This window comes from Cherax quadricarinatus, chromosome 1 (assembly GCF_038502225.1).
Source record: "Cherax quadricarinatus isolate ZL_2023a chromosome 1, ASM3850222v1, whole genome shotgun sequence".
NCBI lineage: Eukaryota > Metazoa > Arthropoda > Malacostraca > Decapoda > Parastacidae > Cherax > Cherax quadricarinatus.
Genome location: NC_091292.1, coordinates 88,520,114 through 88,541,490, shown reverse-complemented (window position 1 = coordinate 88,541,490; position 21,377 = coordinate 88,520,114). Strand labels below are relative to the sequence as shown.

At 41.5% G+C, this 21,377-nt stretch overlaps 1 protein-coding gene across 4 annotated transcripts in view; it reads right to left on the bottom strand.

The window, feature by feature from the left end:
• Positions 1 to 21,377, bottom strand: part of LOC128685958 (uncharacterized) — a 374,632-nt gene that overhangs the window by 48,210 nt on the left and 305,045 nt on the right. For 3 of the 4 annotated variants that reach the window (XM_070083475.1, XM_070083473.1, XM_070083467.1), the window contains one exon: positions 5,328 to 5,386. In XM_070083475.1, coding sequence (XP_069939576.1) covers positions 5,328 to 5,386 — 59 coding nt within the window. Of the gene's footprint in view, positions 1 to 5,327; positions 5,387 to 13,886; positions 15,976 to 21,377 lie in introns of those variants that run through there. The other variant, XM_070083460.1, reaches the window with a different exon arrangement.

The window sequence follows — 21,377 nt, the reverse complement described above, 5'->3', positions numbered from 1 at the left end:
CCTCCCTCTTGCCTTAATTGTTATGAGGCTCACTCATCGTACTTTTGCCAATGCCAAGTTTACTTAATTGAGCGAGAAATCCAGTGTCTCAAAGAGGCAGAAGGCTTTCCTTATGCGATAGCAGTCTCTCCTACACCTCCAGTGGAGACTTCCCAATATTTCTTACTCTCGAGTTACTAAACAACCCCTACCACTGGGGTCCCAATTTCAGCAGCCTCCCCTGTGGTCATCCTTTCCACAGTCGCCCGTCTCCAATTCTTTTGCTGTCCTGGACTCAGAGGTCCCCACCTTGACACCTACTTCTGTTCTCACCTCTTCCTCTTCTCACTCACAAGTTTCTGTGTCTACAAGATCTTGTACAACAACTCCTCTTCATCGCCCCTCTACTTCTCCGAAGTCCAAAAAATCCCCATTGTTCAAATCTCCTTTAACCCCTCCTTCTACCTGCACATTTTTTCTTTCCAGTCTCTTCACCTCTTACTATCAATCTGTTACAAGTGTGGAGATTCATCCTCCTCCTTGTACAGTACCTTCCTCCCCTCTTCCCTCCCAAGTTTCTTCCTCTTTTGCCCCCTCCCAGCTCGCTTCCTTTCCTGTCCCCTCCCACGCCTCTTCTCCAGTTCCCTCTACCTTTTTGTCCACCCTTACTTTGGTAAATTCCATCGTCACCCTGATCTTTACTCATCCTCCTCCTCCCATCTCCAATATCATCCCATATACAACGTCCTTGTCCTCTGAAACACTTGAAGCTATCTCTGAATAAATTGAGGAGACGAGACCATTGATGGACACCAATCCACCTCCTGTTCCTCCTCTTTACTCTTCTCAATCTGCACAACTCCTTTCTTCACAGCATACCAATCCTTCACTGCTTGTGTGTTTTCCCCACTCCCTCCATATGTGGACTTTTCTAACCCTTCTAGTCTGTAGATACCTCTACCTTCAGATTTCTTGTATCTTTCTCCTTGCAAATCATGGCTTATTTACAGTGGAATATCCCTGGCCTCAGAGGTAACAGGGGTGAACTTCAGGTATTGCTCCCCCAGTTTTCAACTGTGTGTTTCTTTACAAGAACCCAAATTACGTTCCGCTGTTATCCATCCCATCTCAGGCTATGTTTTATTATATTCTTCAGATCCTTTTCCCAATGGAACCTTCAATGAAACTGAACTTCGTATATGCATTAGTATTACATACCTTTGGCTCTTTGTTCATACTTCGCTGCATTACACTGCAACCCACATCCACTTCAATAAGTGGTATACAATCTGTTCTTTGCATCTCTCTCCTTCTTGGGCATTATCCATCCTAGATGTAGCATTTCTGGTTTCTTCCTTACCGCCACCGCTTCTGTTACTTGGCAATTTTAATGTTCACCATTTCCTTTAGGGATGGGGGGCGTCTCACTGACTCCTGTGGCATTCAGTTGGAGGCTTTTCTTGCTTTTCTCCCCCTCCATGTTTTAAATACGGGAACTCCCACCCATTTTGATCCTCGTACTCATTCTCTCTCTCTCTCTTGCATCGATCTCTCGGTTTGCTCTTCCTCAACTGTACTAGACTTTATCTAGTCTATCCTCCTGGACTTGCATGACAGCGATCATTTTCCAATCAACCTTACTTCTCTTTCGTATTCACCCCCTCCTCGTAGCCCACGCTGGCAATCTGACCAAGCGAAATGGGACCTTTACTCACGTCAAATTGCTTTTAATGAGGATCCTTCTTCGTTCTCCAATGATGAGCTTTTACACCTCTTTTCAACCTCAGTTTTAACCGCAGCTTCACATTCTATACCCCAAACCTCTGGCAGGCATTCTCAGAGGTGCATGCCTTGGTGGTCTCCTGCTTGTGCTCGGGCAGTACGTTTGAAACATGCTGCATGGGATAGGTACTGGTACAATCGAAGCACAGAGCGACTCCTTGATTTTAAGCAGAAGAGAGCGGTCGCCCACCGTGTCATCCGTGACACTAAGCGTACTTGCTGGTGGGATTATGTTTCTACCATCACTTCAGCTTTCTCTATGAGTGCAGCCTGGAAAAAAGTACGGAATTGAGTGGTAAATGCTCTCCCGACTCGCCTCCTGTTCTTCGGGTTGCCAGTGTTGCTATAGCAAACCCTCTTGAAATTGGTAATCATCTTATACGCATCTCTCAGAGGCTCCCTCTATGCCCTTCGTTTCTTACCTCCAAGTCTGCCAGAGTTAGAGCCCTTAAACTTTTCTTCTATCAGAGAAGAATCTTATAATATGCCTTTTACACTTTAGAACTGGAGGCAACACTCTTTGCTTGCCAATCATCGGCAGCCGGGCCTGACAGCATTCATATCTGTATGCTACAGCATTTGCAACAGTCAGCCCTTGCTGTTCTCTTACAGCTCTTTAATCTTATTTGGTTGCAAGGAGTTCTTCCCCAGCTGTGGAAATCTGCCATTGTTCTCCCTTTCCGCAAACCAACTACGTACTACGGGACATGATGCCTCCCACTATCGTTCCTTTGCTCTTGCCAGTGCAGTTTGCAAGGTGATGGAACGTCTGGTGAAAAGACATTTGATGTGGTATTTAGAGACACACAATAGTCTCTCCACTAGTCAATATGGCTTTCATAAGGGCCGTTCTATCATCGACTCATTACTACCCTTGGATACTTATGTTCACAATGCCTTTGTCAGTAACCTCTCAGTTATCGTCATCTTTTTTGACCTTGAGAAGGCATATGACACAATTTGGAGATATACATCTTGGCCCAGGCCCATTCAGGCCTCTGAGGAAATCTACCATTTAGCCTTAAGAACTTCTTAACTGAGAGACATTTCTGTGTTCAGGTTAATAATATGCTTCCCCAGACTTTTTCCAAGCTGAAGGTGTCCCCCAGGGATGTGCTTCAAGAACAACAATTTTTCTCCTTGCTATAAATGATTTAGCATCTATTCTCCCATCTAATATTTGTTCATCACTCAATGTTGATGACTCTGCTATACGTTCTGCAGGCGGTAACTGTCACCTCATTGCAGTTTCTCACCAGCATGCGGTCAACCAGGTTTCCAATTGAGCCACTACTCATGGGTTTAAATTTTATAGTACTAAAACTCACCAAATTACTTTCACTAGACATTCTGTCGTCTCTGATCATCCACTGTACCTACGTGGCTCACATATCCCAGAACGTGATACGGTCAGGTTTCTCGGCCTTCTATTTGACTGCTGGTTATCCTGAAAACCTTACATTACCTCTCTAAAGGCAATTTGTCATAGCCAGCTGAACCTCCTTAAAACCTTCACTCATCTTTCATGAGGGGGCTGATTGTAGAACTCTCCTTCGACTACATTCAACCCTCATTTTATCGAAACTCGATTATGGCAACTCGATATATTCAGCGGCCTCTCCTGCAACTCTTTCTAGCCTTAATCCCATCCATCATCAGGGATTACCTTTAGGCCTAAGTGCTTTGTGCTCTTCACTGGTTGAGAGTTTCTTTGCAGAGGTGAATATTCCATCTTTGTCCGACTGTTTTGATGCTCATTGCCTTCGCTATTATGTTCGCTTTCATGACCTCCACAATCCTTCCATATATAGGATAGTCACAGATGTTAGTAGACATTCTTTATTTGTCACCCCTGCTTACTCCATCCCTTTTCTCTTCGCCTACATTCACTCAACTTCTCTTCAGTTACCACCTTTCTATGTTTGTGTATCATCCCACTTTTCCCTACCCCCTTGGGAAGTTTCAACGGTTCGTGACTGTTCTTTCCCACTGCTAAGCGTGAAAGCCCAACTGCCTATGATGGCTTCTCAGTCTCTTTTTCTTAACCACTTCGACCTCATTCTCATGCCACTGCAGTGTACACCGATGGTTCCAAGTCTTCTGACAGCGTCGGATTCACAGCAGCGTTTCCGGACAGCGTTGTGCGAGAGCATTTATTATCCTTGGCTAGCATTTTTATGGATGAATTGTATGCCATTCTTGTAGCACTTATCCATATTGCATCTATGCCCATGTCACCATTTGTGTTCATTTCAGACTCCCTCAGTGCTTTACAGGATATAAGAAAATTTGATACACCTCATCTCCTGGTTCTTCATATCCAACTTTGGTTATGCCGTATCTCTAGCTAGCACAAAAATATTTGTTTTTTGTTGGGTCCCCGGTCAAGTTGACTTACAGGGCAATGAACAAGCAGACACTGCTGTGTGGTCAGCAGTACATGACCTCCCAGCTTCATATAGAGGTGTCCCATTCACAGACTATGTATTTTGTCGTAATTGCTACCCACCTTTGCACCCGTTGGCAACATGTTGATCTGATCTGCTACATAACAAATTACATTCTATTAAACTAAGTATAGGTTTCTGGCTACTCTCTCCTGTCTTAGCACTGGCCACCCTCGTCTTACTCATGGGTATCTCATGGAGAGGTGCTTTGTTCCACACTGAGAACTGTCAGGTTCCAGTTTCTGTTAGCCATATTCTGTTGGACTGCCCACTCTATCAAGAGCAAGCAGAATTTACCTCCAAGTTGTCACCCCTCTACTGCCCTTACTTTACCTTCCCTTCTTACTGATGGACCCTCCTTTAACCCAGACTCTCTCAATGACTTTTTGACAGCAGCTGATTTACTGCACAAACTCTGATGATGATGCCTCTAGCACTCCTCGCAGCCCTTTCTACCTCAGTCTCTTGCTACCCTTTACCACTGCCCTGCTGCACTCCATGAGCTAACAATCTCTCTTGTTACCCAATACCCCTGCACCCTTCCCTGCTCTGCTGCACTGTATGGTCCTTGTAGGTTTAGCACTTTAATAATAATAATAATAATAATAATAATAATAATAATAATAATAATAGAACTTTAAACTTAGAGGAAATGTATAACTGCGTCAGCTGGTCCTGGACTATTGTCAAGTCACAACTGAGTGAGAAATGCAGAGGTCAGAGGACAGGCTAGGAGGCGAGAAAGGGAAGAAGGGTTATATGGTGAAAGTGTGTTTATTTACCCAATACTTGTTTGTTTTACTAAGAATAATTCTCATGACTTTGCTTATTACTGTTAAGAGCATAACTTGCATCACTCAAGCCTAGATATCTTCTGTTAGTTATCTCTGTTGCTGTATCTGAAACTGGATATCCACGAGACAAAGTATTTTATGAGCAATGGTTTACAAGCCTGGATGTAGGTCAAATAATACAAGAAATTACATCTATGTTCCCTTTCCTCATATCAACACTGATTAACCCCCCTCCCCCCATTTCCTAGGTTCTGTATAACTCCTGTAGGCTCTGTATTTCCCCTTCCTTATGAATATAATTATAATACAGATGTTCACTACTTACTTGGGAAAACCTTGGATGCCCGTGTGAGAGTTCTGATGGCATTGTTCGGCTTTGATTTCCTGTGAAAAAAGATATGAATTACTTGGCTGTTCCCTGGTAAAACAAATATTACAGGATTTCTGTACAGAAAAGCCGAATTTATATAGAATAAAACTTACTATGAGAAGTTAACAGTGCTATGTATTCAATTCATACATACAAAAACACTGAACTTTCTTAAAAATCTGACAATTAAATAAAAGAACTTAATCATAAATTATTATTATAATCAAAAAGAAGCGCTAAGCCACAAGGGCTATACAGCCTTAATCATAAAGCACTGCAGCAGGAGTAGGCCAATGAATGTTTGGTAAGTGCAACTCAAACCCCACCACTCATATACCCTGTCAAGGTTTCATTGATATTAAGTAAAGATGTGTATTAGCCTTATTCCAAACATTTACGCACTTTTGTCTTGACTCTAGGTCGTTTTTTGCACTAAAACTTATATCTAGTTATAGGTATCCTGGTTATTGTATCTTCATAGGATTTGAACCTTACATTTGTCCACATTAAAATGCATCTCCACTTTCATACCACATCAACCTATCCAAATCATCCTGCTTTTTCTTTCTCAGTATGTAAATCGTGAACAATTAATCTAAAAATGGCCACTGTGGAACACCACTTGTACTGAGCCCCCCTTCTGATTTCTTCATATTATTATTATAATAAAAAAGAAGCGTTAAACCACAAGGGCTATACAGCTGATTTCTTCAGTTATATAAACTCTGCCAATAGGTTGGCCATGCCTCAATCCAAGACAAAATTTCTTCAGTGCTGTATGCAGCTACCTTCATCAATCTAAGGCAGTGAACTCTATAAAATCTTGCTGCACTTTATACATAATACCGTATTCGCCATCATGGTCCAACTCTTTAAATATCTTAGTGAAAAACGTTGATAAATTCGCCATGCAAAAACAACCCCATTGTAAGACCATACTGCGAGTCATTGATCAAATTGTCTTTCAAGGAAACTGAATTGCATCCATAGTTACTGATTCCATCAACTCTTCTCACAACAGAGTTCAGGCTGACTGGTCTGTAATTAGGGATGTGCCAAAGTATCGGTATTAACATTGGTATAAAATTAAGTATCGGTAGGTATCAGCTAATTTTGATGGTAAAATAGGCCTAAAATTGGGTTCGGTATCAGCAAAAATTTTGGTAGCGTTCCATCCCTAATCTATCGCCTGCTTTGTAAATGAGTATCAGTTACCATTTTCCACATCCGGTAAAATACCTGTTTATTGTGATTTGTTGAAGAGATCAATGGTTTACCGAGTTTCTCTTCACATTCCTTTAAAACCTTTGGAAACAGATTATCAGGTCCCAGTGACCTTTTTTTTTTTTAATTCATCTACTTGTCTGAGGAGAATGCCACTAGTGACTAGTAGTAGTCATCTTGCATAATTTATCTTCATCTCATTCTCCACAATTATTGATTACTGGGGTTTGATATGTATCTTATGTAAATGCAGAGAGGAAATCAGTATTAAAAATAGTTCACATTGCTTTGCCACGTCCCTAGACTGCAAGTTTTTACAGAGACCTTCCATCCACACAACAAAGCCAATGTAAACTATAGTATGATTAGTTGAGCAGTGGGGTTACTCGGGTTCAATCCCCTGCAATTCATGAAAAGTTACAACTGTTTATATTTTTCCAATTAAATTAATAGCAATTATGATGAAGAGCTACACACTGGCTTTGTTGTGGACACAGGTGTGTGTACACATACATACACATACATACACATACACATACATACACACACACACACACACACAGTGTGGAATAGCCTAGAAAATGACGTAGTGGAGGCAGGAACCATACACAGTTTTAAGACGAGGTTTGATAAAGCTCATGGAGCGGGGAGAGAGAGGGCCCAGTAGCAACCGGTGAAGAGGCGGGGCCAGGAGCTAAGACTCGACCCCTGCAACCACAAATAGGTGAGTACACACACACACACACTCGCAAATACAACAGGCCTAGTGTCTAATCGACATGTGCCTAGGACAAAATGGTAACTAACAGGCTTGCAGCATCTGTCAGCCCAGACTTTAACACAATAACGAAGTATCACGAACACTCCCGAGTATTACCTGGAGTTTACCTGGAGAGACTTCCGGGGGTCAACGCCCCCGCGGCCCGGTCTGTGACCAGGCCTCCTGGTAAGTGTACAGGTTTTCAAAAGAAAAGTGGACATGTACCTCACCCAAGTGCCAGATCAATCAGGTTGTGATGGACACGTGGCCTGCTGGCCGCCAGCATTAACAGCCTAATTGACTAGCAAACCAGACAAGCTTGGCCAGGGCCGGGCTGAGAGAGTAGGAAAGCTCTCGAAACCCTTCAGAGGCATATCAAAGGTAAAGGTATGCAGTCTAGGGTTGCAGTTGGTTACTGCTGCTTACATTACCAGTCCAGTATGTGACGGGTTTCAGCTCTTCTTAATGAAGTTCCCATAATATGGTCGGTAGAGTGGTGTAGGTGTATCACTGTAGACAACAAGAGCATTTCACCCCTGCATGGAAGATGTGTTCATGTAATATATCACATACCTGCAAGTCCCTCCCAAGAAGCTCATTGCTAGTAATCCCTTAAATCACTTGTTAAAGCAATTATTCAAGAAGAAATTTCTCGCCTGGCTGGTAGTAATAAGTTATGACAAGTAATACACACTGATGGATCTAAACAGGAGTCTTCTGGCAGGGCTGCATCTGCTCTTGTTGCCACCTCCCTAGTTAAGAACGATAATAAACTTGTTGAACTAGGCATAAGAATTAACAACTGGGCGTCTACATATTAAAATGAACTGTTTGCAATCCTAATGGCGCTAAAGCTAACTTATAGCACCGAGCTTGACTATCATCATTACTGATTCTGTCATCACTGAAGGCTCTTAACTCATATAATGACTCCAACAACATGCTCATTGGAGAAGCCAGGTATAGATACTCAAAAATCCGGGACAAAGGAATTTAATGTACAATTGCTATGGATCCCATTACACATTGGATTACTCCTTCATGATAATGTTGATATGTTAGCCAAGAAGAGTACCCAGAAGGAGAATGTGGAATATAACTTTGGTATATCTGTGTCTAGCATTAGGAATAATATTATGAGAGAAGTAAATAATGAAAATGATTGTTATAGGAATGCAGTTAGAAGCCTGAGTAGATCTATAACCCACTATGATAACATGAACATAGATAAGTATGTTTATGGAACAACTTGCAATGTGAACAGACTGACTGATGTTGTAGTGGCCAGGTTTAGGCTTGATTACAAGTACTTCTGGCAGTTTGGGAGACACACAGATAATGATCAAACTAAATGTAAATTATGTGATCAGGCATATGGTCACTGTCTTGAACACTATGTGCTTAATTGTCCACTTATTGAGGAATACAGAGATAGACAGTATAATAACCTATGTGACATGTTAATATATCTTATTAATGAAAATAAGATACCAGATATACTAAGCAAATTTCATAAATTTGCTTGTAACAGAAAAGTGAACTATAGATATGTAGATATAAATCCATATGCATTCCTGTTAACCCTTTGAGGCCTAGTTCCTGGGCCTTTTGTGTATCCATATGCTCTTGCACTACCGTCCACAGAGTGGATATGGGGTGCACAATAAACTAGCCACTTCGGTGGCAAAATCTAAAATCTAGAGTGGTGTATTTGTAAATACTTGCCCCCGGGTTAATCCGTGAAAAAAAAGTTACAACTGTTTACTACAATTTTTCGTTTGCGCTGACAACAATTGGGGTGAAGATCTACATTTGTGCTCTGTTGTGGGGAGAGTTCTCAGTGAAAACTTGCTAAGAGTTGCTGTTGGAAACCGATGCTAACATTTCAGTCCAGTACATATGGCTCTGAGCCCACCTGCGTCTAATGCTTATGTGGAGACTCATAACCTCGGAGAAGTGTTTGTGTCAGTGAGCTTAATATCTCTATTATGCATCCTATATCCACACTGTCGGCGGTAGTCAAAAGATTACAGAGGCACATGAGTCCAAGGACTAAGTACGAATTAAACTTAGTGGCCAATGCGCCATAGCACAAGACGTGTGACTCTCAGCCTTAACAACAGTTCAGAGATAACTCAAGCTCTGCCTGACTTCTGACCATTTCAGACTTTAGCACAGCACATTTATCACAATCCTAATGATTATAACTACATCAGTAATATAACGATCACAACTATCACTCAGCCACAGCTACTATTACAACAATCTTTTTCTACAAATTTAGCACCACAATCTCCACTAACTTCACAACTTTTCTTCTGTTTCAGAGCACTTGACTTCACAATCAACTTTCTTCACTTATCATTCGAAAAGTTAATACTCTCCCCACGTCCTAATGATGATAACTAGTATCAGCATTATACAGACTGCATGACTTACTAAACCCAAGTGTTATCTAATCACAGTTATCGTCAAATGTTGCCACTAAAATTTCAACGTTGCAAAAAAAAAAAATTAAACCACGACTACGCAGACAAAGTTAAAATGGTTGAACATTCAGCGTATTATATTTTATGGGAATCAATGTCCCTAGATAAAACAGAAATACATAAATGAGATATAAATAGCCTTTTTCGGAAAAGTGATAAGTGGCAGCCAGATACAAGTTGCCAGTTCGGCGAAATTCAGGGACTGAAATATACTGCTGAAAAATTTAATTGGAATATTGAAAGTTTGTACACTTATGAATATTAACACAAAATAAAGAGAAAACTAAACAATCTGATATAATAAAAAAAAATATTATTGAAACTTACACATTAACATTAGAGATTACGCTATCATAATTCTGTAATCAAGAGTAATAAGTACTTTTTCTTTAGTAAACATTAAATATTAAACTATTATACTTAACATCATGTTTATGCTCTTTCAGGATAAACATCTCTTAACAGTGCAAACATATACCAGTGCTAATTAATAATAACTAAACGATAACTGTGTATGATGGTAGGACCATAGCAACACCCATGTGGGGTCCCTCGTCCCACTCAACATTCCTCTCCTCCGCTAACAACTGGTCGCCCAGTCATCGCAAAACAGTTAAAATATAAATAAGTTTATTTAAATACAGGTACACACAAGTACAGTCACACAAATTATCATATATAATAACATATGCGTAAATTACCTAGGATAACCAGAAAAAAAAGTCAAGACAAAGTAACTTATTTCCAATGGGGTCCTTGAAGTACACCCTAAAACTTTCAATATCCACGGAAAGTTATCCTGTTGGTTCCCCTCAAGGAAGGCTCCTTGATGTTGATGAGGGGCTCTTGATTTAGGGAATTGGATCTGTGCTCCAGTTCCCCGAATTAAGCCTGAATGCCTTCCACATCCCCCCCCAGGCGCTGTATAATCCTCCGGGTTTAGCGTTTCCCCCTTGATTATAATAATAAAATATCCTGTTGGTTATAACACTGATGCACATTATATCCTTCCACTTGAGCCTTGTAAGTTTAGCGCTTCTTTTTATATTCTTCCACTAAAACAAAAACATAATGTATGTGTATATTTTCATTTAATTTTTATTTATTTATCACAGTAAAAGAATCGGTGGAACCCTCCCACTGTATATATGCACGAAACAATGAAAGCCTGAGCTCAGTTCTTGCAATCCAAAATTTCTTAAGACATCCCAAAATTACAAGATGCAAAAGAAAACGTTGATAGGGGAAACTCCAGTAGACGTCTAACACGTCTTTCCATCCAACATTCGTCTGAACCATACCACGGGCGGGATTTGAACCCGCGGTCAGAGAGTCTTGGAGTCTGGAGTTTTGAGACTCTCTGACCGCGGGTTCAAATCCCGCCCGTGGTATGGTTTGTTTGCAATCTTGTCATTACGATTTCCTGAGTCATTCGTCTGAACTTTGTATATACTTTACTTTGTTAGTTACGTGAAGCGCTACGCCCTTCCTTCCAGGACATTTCAGCGCAATAATTGATCATGTGATAGAAGATAAAAGTACCTCTATGGAAAGCCAACCATTGATCTATCTAGGCCGAGGGAATGAATATCCCAAAGTAAGTAAGTCAAGTCTGACTTTTTTTTTGGGGTTATCCTAGGTACTTTACACATATGCTGCTATGTATGATAATCTATGTAACTGTATTTGTGTATACCTGAATAAACTAACTTACTTACCTCAAAATGACTTTAGGGCTGAGAGACTGAACATTCAACATCTTTCTCCACTTCTTCCACTGTCTCCAATTAAAATGTTAAACTTTATTTGTCTTAAGCAACGTGCTACACAGGCCAAAGTTTCGGCTATCAAGATATCCAAGTGTTGTATATGTACCTTATTAAATTGTACGTAATGCATACTATTTATCTTGCCCGAAATGCCTAGCCATGCTAAGCGTTCTAGTGGTACACTCTGTAATCACAATTTTACTACATGTAACCCAAACAATAACCAAATTTCTGCAAACTCAGCATTGTAATCCTTATAGAGAATAAACTCTGAATTTTTAGCGTTATCCTAGGTAATCTACACATACGCTTTGTATTATAATTTATGTAACTGTATTTATGTTTACCTGTACCTGAATAAACTTACTTATGGTGGCCCGTGGCTGGTGGCAAAAGCTCTCGCTTCACACGGTGAGTGTCCGGGTTCGATTCCCGGCAAGGGTTGAAACACTGGGCGTTTCCTTACACCGGTTGGTTGTCTATGTTCGCTCATCAGTAAAAAAAAAAAAAGGTACCTGGGTGTTATTCGACTGGTGTGGGTCGCATCCCGGGACAAAATTAATATATAATATCTGTATTTACTACAAGTACATGTACATGATATAGAGGCCCAAGTGACATCAATAACATACTACTATATAGAAAGCCCCCTTGTTCTGCTGAGCATTTCGGGCAAATTAGGTCAGTTTTGTCTCAGGATGCGACCCATACCAGTTGACTAACACCCAGGTACCCATTTTACACTGATGGGTGAACAAGGACAGCAGGTGTCTTATGGAAACACGTCCCTAATGTTATTTTTTTTTTATTCGCCGGTATTCTCCCGGACCGGGTCTTTTCCAAGTAGTGGTGACCCGGCCTTGGCTCCCTATCTGGGGAGTGTCTCGAGACTTAAGTCTCCCATGGGAGGAGGTACAAGTACCCCCTCATCTTTGGGACCAACTGTCCCTAGGCCTAGCCACATTCCCCGCCCTCACGGGGCTCGTAAGGAGAAGCTAGGCCTCTGGTCTGCCATCTGCCCCGCCCCACAAAGGGGCTCGTGGGGATGGCAGTCTTGTGAGCTGCAGGTGGTAGCAAGCTCAGGCTCTTTAATGTTATTTTTTTTTTATTCGCCGGTATTCTCCCGGCCCGGGTCTTTTCCAAGTAAGTAGTGGTGACCCGGCCTTGGCTCCCTATCTGGGGAGTGTCTCTAGACCTAAGTATGTCACTGATGTCAGCTAGGCCTGTATACCTTGTACATGTACTTGTAGAAATAAAGATATTATTAATACTATTACTTATATAATGACTTCCAGTTACTGACCAAACCCAAACTTGAGCGAACGCGTATACGGCAGTGTGTGTTATTGTTTACTCGGCACAACAGTTATTTTACAAAGGTCTTCCCTGAATAAGGTGCTTTATGATACTCTAACAATAACGTTGTATTGACGCTCCCAGGTCTCGCTTCTTCAGCTTAATTTTAATGCACAAATAACCTGCAAATAGATTTGAAACTTATAACGACGTTTCGGGCCGACTTGGAGCGAAACGTCATACGTTTCAAGTCCCCTATATGCAGGTTATTTGTGTATTGTTCCAGGTACGGTATTGTGCCGTTTTTAAATAAAATGCCTTAATCCAGAACCACGGATGTTTCCAGTCAGGGGAACGCCTGGCTAACATGCTCCCCGGGATACACTCCTCTTTGATGTTGCTGAGAGCCTCATGATCTAAGGAACTGGATCTGTGCCTCAATTTCTTGAATCGAGCCTGAATGCCTTGCAGTCCTTCAGGTGCTGTTTGCGGTTTAGCGCTGCCCATAATAATAATAATAATAATAATAATAATAATAATCCTTAACATACACCACTCTCGTGGCCTGACGTAGGTTCGCACTTAAAGACTGCTCGCCACTTGCTCTCCGGACTCTTATCTATAGAATTGGAAAGATTGGTCGCCAAGCAAAACTGTCTTAATTAAGGGTTCCAATCTGCCATAGTGTCTTTTTATGAGGATAATTTATGTTTAAATTTCGTGTATAGACTCATAATTCATGTCGTCCTTCAATGTCTAGCAGCAAAGATTAAATTTCAAAATATAATACCACAGAAATCTACGGAATTGGTTATCCGACGATTTTTATAAACAATGGTAAAAAGAGGAACACATGTACATATGGAGATTAAAATAAGTCTTGAAGGCTAACTACGCATTTCTTTTCACGTTTACATTTGTACGACAAATCAACTCTTATATAAATAACAGTAGGGAAGCTAGGAACAAGACTTACCAACATCGTCCATTGGGTAGACAAGATAAACAAGTTGCACTTGGAGGGGGTCGGTGCCGTTAGTATTCGCAGTTCCACCGTGTCCAGGAGATATCACTGCCAAGGAAGAATTGGTGTCGCTATTATGTTGGAGTACCGATGTAGGGAGTTCTTCAGGTCTCCTTGCTATCACACCATCAGCAGGAACTCGCCCCATTCCCAAGTTAAAATTGTCGTCTTGATAGCGACGAGCAGCAGGATTTTCAGCCCTGGCGTCTGCAATGAATTCCTTAAATGTGTCATATTTATACGTATTGTGACTCAAGTGGTCTCCCGTCTGTTTATCGTCAAGGATTCGTGCACGTTTTGTGTTCCCATGATACTCATTGTTTTTATTTCGTTTCTTAGCTCTAGAGCGAAAGATAGATGCCCTTAACGCACTTAGCACGTCTGAGTGACTAGCGTTGAACTCCGGCTCGTCTTGTGCTACTTCGTAAATGGGTCTTATTTCAATTTCACTTGACACATTTTCTTCTGTTTGAGTTAACTGGTTCTCAGATTTGTTCTGTAGTGGAACAAAGTAATATTGGGAATCAGGGAAGTGTTGCGTGTTAACGGATGGAAGGTTGTTAGACGAAGGGCTGGTGTTTGGTGTGAGGTAAGTGGTAGATAAGTGGGATTGGGTGACCTCGTCAGCGTTTCCCGCTGGGTATACTGGCGTCGACTCGATCACCTCCTCATTCCCTATGAACTGGTTGGGAATAGTCATATTCATGCCGGGAGCTACCACCTGCACCACAAAGCGGCCGTTGGCGTCCACTGTGGCATCTAGAGTAGTTCCTGGGGCATCCTGCAGGGCACCGACTGTAAGGGTGTCCAACGAGATACTGGGTGCCAACACAGAGGGCGGGGTGGCGGCAGGTGCCAAGGATGTATACTGAGGAGCCTCAGGGGTGGTCTGCACCTCAACTTCAGATGACGGCACTGGCACTTCTCCTGACAAAGGCACCTCTTCAAGTAGGGGTACCCGTTCAGATGAAAGCATCTGGTCAGATAAGAGTACCTGCTCAGATAAGGATATCTGGTCACATGAGGGTATCTGGTCACATGAGGGTATCTGGTCACATGAGGGTATCTGGTCACATGAGGGTATCTGGTCACATGAGGGTATCTGGTCACACGAGGGTTTCTGGTCACATGAGGGTTCCTGATCAGGTAAGAGCTCCCGATCAGATATATGCATTTCTCCAGTAAGAGGTACTTTTACATCTGCGACCACTTCGTCATGTATGTGTATCTGCGGCAGGTCTACTGGAGGAGGAGTGTTGATCTCGTATGTGCCAGTGTAGTGCTGTGCTCTATTAGGCTCCGGAGGAGTCTCGAACATCTCGAGAGCCTGCTGTGACGTGATGACCAGGTTATCATCGTCCAGAGAGAAGAAGGACATGTCTGCATAGCCATCTGTCTGATTCTCGTTATAAGGCTGTATGGTCGTTTTGTCTGGGTCTCCATCCTGTTGGTCAGGCCCAACATTGTTATCGAGAGTTTGAATCTCCAGTTTAATGGGCATGTAGGCATCGGGGTGGTATTGTTGCGTCTGGTCTTGTGCTGCTACTGGTGCTGTTGGGGAATGTTGAGGTACTCCAGGGGAGGGTACTTGCATCTCCTCCACGTTAACAGCAGCTACTGCTGCACTCAGAATCTGATCCAACTGCATCTTCTCCCGTACTCTGTCACCTCAACGTATTGTACAACAAACGACTCGCTGACCTGATTAATGAGCTGCAATTCATTTACAATCTCATCCACAGTTTAGAAACTCCCAGGTTAAAATGTCTCTCGCAGATTGCATAATTACTAAAAAACTACTGTCCTTTCTGCACGTGTCGATAATGAGCTGCAATATCTTTCGTTCAATGCACTACGTTTCAAGCAATCTGAGATTCAGTTTGCATTGAGTATTCTGACAACCTGTAAAAAACAGTTAGTGGAGTGAGTGCAGTGTTGACAGCGACACACTCAGTGTTGGTATGAGTTGATACTATGCGTAACACTCTTCCTGTTCCAGCCACCTCTTGCATCCATACCCCACCTGACAACACCATCTTAATAACTCCCACTTTAACGCATCATCTTTCCCTACATTACTGTAACACTGTATTTCAAGCACATATCATTCTTAATTTAAGCTAGACCACATTATTTCAGTTACAGTCATTGGTAAACGCTGCAGCAACGCTTGACATGTTGGTGTCTGGAAGTATGTGGCAGGTGCCGCCCCCTCACAAGAGCTCTCCCCCCCCCTCACTCTCATGAGAGCTTCCTTTATGCTCGTGAAGGAGCTTTTAATTCAAGAAATTAAACTTGTCTTCTCATTCCATAGACCGAATCTGATTACCTCCTATTCTCCAAGCGCTATATGACCCCTACGGGTTTAGTATTGCCCCTAAATAATAAATATTCGATTTTCAATATACTATATAGTTATATATAATTATATAATTATATATAATTATATTTTATTATTATTATAAAAATATAGGTTCCCCTAATGTGTCGACAACTTAACATGAGAGCGTCAACTTAGGGATGCCAGTCTTCCCTCAGGGTGCGTGACTGAAACCCCCAGTATATCTTCCAGAATACATGGTTTGAGGGGGGAGGGGTATTTCTCTTTTATTTGCTGGCATTTACGGTCTACGGCACTCAATGAATTATGGCTATGGTTTATGGAAAGTGAAACATGCTTTGAAGATCTATACGTACCTGTTTAGTGGCCCGGTGGCTAAAACTCCCGCTTCACACACGGAGGGCCCGGGTTCGATTCCCGGTGGGTGGAAATTCCGACACGTTTCCTTACACCTATTGTCCTGTTCACCTAGCAGCAAATAGGTACCTGGGTGTTAGTCGACTGGTGTGGGTCGCATCCTGGGGGACAAGATTAAGGACCCCAATGGAAATAAGTTAGACAGTCCTCGATGACGCACTGACTTTCTTGGGTTATCCTGGGTGGCTAACCCTCCGGGGTTAAAAATCCGAACGAAATCTTATCTTATCAAAAGTAATACGAGGTTGAAATGGTAACGAAAGTCGCAAGAGGATGATAACAGTGTAAATTTGTTAATGAATGACACTGAATATGTTTAAGTTAGTACAAATTTGGTAATGTTGGATACGGAAGATCATGTCTGTCCCAACTGCTAAATCATTTACAAAATTACGGAGGCGTTGTAACAAAACCAAAAGACAGATGTGATATATGTAGATTCTGCAAAGGTGTTTGGCAAATGCGATCACGGGGTGATTGCACAGAAATTGAGGACCATAGGCATAACGGAGAAGGTAGACAGATGAATTTTCAAGTTTCTAACACAGAGTGGTTACAAACAGCAAAATCCAGCACCACCCAGGTAAAAAGCTTAGTACCCCAAGGCAATGTCCTGGCACTTTACTGTTTCTCATTCTCATAGAAGACGTTAATAAAAAATACTCACCACAAATTTGTAACAGCATTTGCAGATGACAGTAAAATAAGCATGAAAATCACCTCGGAAGAAGACACTGAAAATATGCATGAAAATATAAGCAGTTTTTCGGTGGGCAGCAAAGAACAACATGACGTTCAATGGTGATAAGTTCCAGAGAGTAATTATGTCAACATCATTAACTGCGGACATTAAAATAAATGCTTACGTGTGAATCGTCGTTAACGAGTGATGATGAAGTCGAGTGACGTTGAAACAAATCTACGAGCGTACTGTGTGCAGTGATCTAGAGATAATACGCTAGTGTACCCGAATGAACTGTTTAACAGTACCTCCGCAGCGCTGTATAGCCCTTGTGGCTTAGCGCTTCTTTTTTATTATAATAATAATTAACAGTACTTCCAAGGACAGTGATTTAACGTGTTTAAAACGACGAACAGAAGCACGACGTCCTCGTAAATCATCATGGATTAGACGTCGTGTTTTTACTCGACATCGGATATCGGCGTCCAGAAGACATGGCAGTGATACAGCTCAAAGTTACAGGACCTAAGGCAAGTCCAATTTTTCAGTACCGTCTCCCAGGAAAATACTGCAGTAATGCAGTCAGGAGGTGTTATAAAATTTTTGAGGAGCACCATGTGAGGTGTCGTAATATGTGGGTGATCCTGCTAACGTAGGTAGTCACGTGACCTGTCTTACGCGAGATACACCTGTACAATAGTGAAACATATGAAGGTTAGACAATGTTTCACCCAACATACAGCTAGTGGGGACAGTATGCGACGGTCGCTGTTAGAGGAAGGAGTCCAATGATCCAGGGTGCAGCTGCTGGAACCCTTAGATTGTCAGCCTTTAAGATAAGTAATACATTATTATTGCTAACATTCACCCCAAGTCTCAAAAGAGTGGTCTTTGGACTTACTCCTCACAAAAGGATTTTTAAGAACATGAAGGAACACTACAGTAGGCCTACAGGGGGTTTAGTCACGTGACTATCAGTTGTGTCCACCATGTGCTGGTCTCGCGTTTTCTTTTAATGTTTACTTTATTAATTTATTTCACATAAGGAGCTATAAAGCCGCAGGGGTTATGCAAACCCTTGCAGTGTAGGAGACAATTAGTTCATTCAAAAAAAAGGGAAAGTTCCACCTCACCGGCGTCAAGCAGTTACAAACGATAGACACAGAGGGTATATATGGGTATTAGAATGAGGTACCTTGAACCTTATTCTAATACCTATACACTCTGTGTCTGTGTTAAAGCTGAATGCCTCCCAGTGCCTGGGAGGTATTCAAGTTTGATCCAAGGAAAGAAGTTAGATCTAATTTCTTGGATTAAGAATCCCGTCAACGGCATCAAGGAACCTTCCTTGAGGGACCTCGTATTGCAGTACTACAATTCTCTGCTCGGCTGTGCTTTTCATCACCAACTTTAACTGGCACTTATAGTCTAGACCAATCATTGCTCACGAAATCGTAATGACACGATTGCAAACAAACCGTACCACAACGGTCTAGAGTTTTGAGACTCTCTGACCGCGGGTCCAAATCCCGCCCGTGGTATGGTTTGTTAGACCAATCATTGTTATCACGGATACTCTTCCTCTCTCCATAGTACTTGTGGCTGTGGGTATGATCTACCAATACACATCTCTTGATAAGAGTGTTATCTGATGCTGATGAAGAGCTTTTGATGCAACAAATCGGGGTTTCCTTCTCCTTGGTCGGATCAAACCTAATTATCTCCCATTCCCCAAGCATTGTATGATCCTAATTTGTCACACAACGTCATTCTTATGTTTCTTAGTACCAGCCTAATGTCACTAAGGTCAAACAAAACAGGAACCTTGGTTCTTGATTCTTATTCTCTTTGAAATAAATTGTTCCTGGTGAGTGTGATAGCGGCTGCAATCCTCCCTCCAGAGCTATTACTGTAATCTAGTCATTTACCGCAACTTTATTAATTTCTTCACAGTATATATACATTTTTAACACCTTATATCCCTTCAAGGGAGGCATCTTGCTGCCGGTGAGGGGCTTTTAATCCAAGAAAATTGAGCTATCCTTCAATTCCTTGGATCAAATCTGATTATTTCTCATTCCTCAGACACTATATGGGCCACACGGGTTTAGGACTTCCAAGTGAATAATAATAATAATAATAATAATAATAATAATAATAATAATAATAATAATAATAATAATAATAATAATCCCATGCATAACAGGAAGAGTCACATGTGTTTGTGTACACGACGGTGTGCAAGCTGAGCTGAACACTTGTATACGCTGATGGAGTGATCACCTCGTATTTACCTCTACTATTTTTAGTGTATCCAGTATTTTAGTCATCTGTATTTGACCGAATAAGCTTGTCGAATATGTGACAGGTTTCCACAAACAAAAGTGATGTTCAACTGCTGCACTTGTGCAACAGTTGTATGCCATAAATATAATGATCAACAACTTGTTTTTCGAGTCACTGCTATGACACAATGATAGGAGACTATACAGCGGTTTAAAACAACTATTTCATCCTAGTAAGTTGACCTGACTATTACAGAGCTCCTACTAACTAAATATTGTAGCAACCGCCAGCAATCTCAACTTTGTCTTAATTAATTGTTTTGCGGGACATAACTCGTATTCTCACCACTGCCCAGTCTTCATCGGAGAAAGTGAAATGTATTTTACGAAGAGGGAGGTAAAAGTATGTCCTATGGTCAGAATATTCCCTTCCTAAAATCGGCTAGGTATTACCTGTGCAGCAACCTCGGTGTCACCCATCCACCTGAACTTTAAGCACTATCTTCAGATATCATTACATCAATACACAGCCGGTATCAGCACTCGCCACAGACTCTTCTACCTCTTGAACACATATTTCCATTTCAGGTACTCTTACTCATCAATTTCCGTGCCCTATAAGTCTCCCCCCTCCTAAAAATATATCTTGCAATACTTTCGTGGTGGCGCTTTACCACACGCCTTCCAGATGTGGAGAATTCCCATATCCACCAAAATCTTCCTCGCTGCTTCCGTAATCCCGAGCTCTTCACCTGTTCGTCCCCTAGCAACGTATTTCTCTTCTCCGAATCCACGGATATTAAGACAGCTGAAGGCAGAATTTATTCTCTAAAAACTTCAGCTATATCTCCCCTCCCATATCGAAACGAAAAAAAAATAATGTTGTAACACCTCCAACTGGATGCGTCCATTTTCCTGGTTCTGCACCTCTCTCCTTCATTAACACATTACTGTTCCCCATTTCATCATCTTCCGCACACATGTTTCTGGCTATTAAATAACAGCAACTCATTACATAACGTCCTTCATTATATCGCCGGATCTTAATTCTTAGGCTCTTTTGCTTCTATCCCATTTTACTTTTATGTAAATATTTCAGTGCAACATTAATTAGAGATGCAGGGAAAATTCAAATGCGCTTCAACTGTTGACCTCTCAATTGTTCCATGAAAGGATTTCTCTACCAAAAACTATTTGGTTGGTCACTCAATCAGTTTTCCTTTAGCTATATTCTTTTGCAGTCTGTTGATCTTTTTTTCTTATACCTCCATACATTTTTTTGCAATAAATAAACAGCGTTTATTTAAAGACGTACACTACATGTTTGTAGCTCTCCTTCACGATCCTTAATCTTAGGCCGATTTTTGAACCCTGGTTTCATTCTTACCCAAACTACTACTACTGCTGTCGAGTGATTTTGTCACCATATAAGATGGCATACCTTAAACACAGATGCTTCAATTTTACTCTTATTCATTCACGTACTGGGTTATCCGTTTGTTCTGTCTCCACGAGAGATCTCATTTCTCCATCAACACACACCTCATCGTTGCTCACGGTGATAATTCTTGCGTCCAGATGGACTGGGCACGTTTTAGGCTTAGCACCACTCTTCATTTTTCCTGCTGACACATCCTCCACTGATGAGTTGTATAGTTTCGTCAGTTCCCTCTTTTCATCAGCCGCTGTTGCTGATCCAGAGATCGTAGGGAAACATT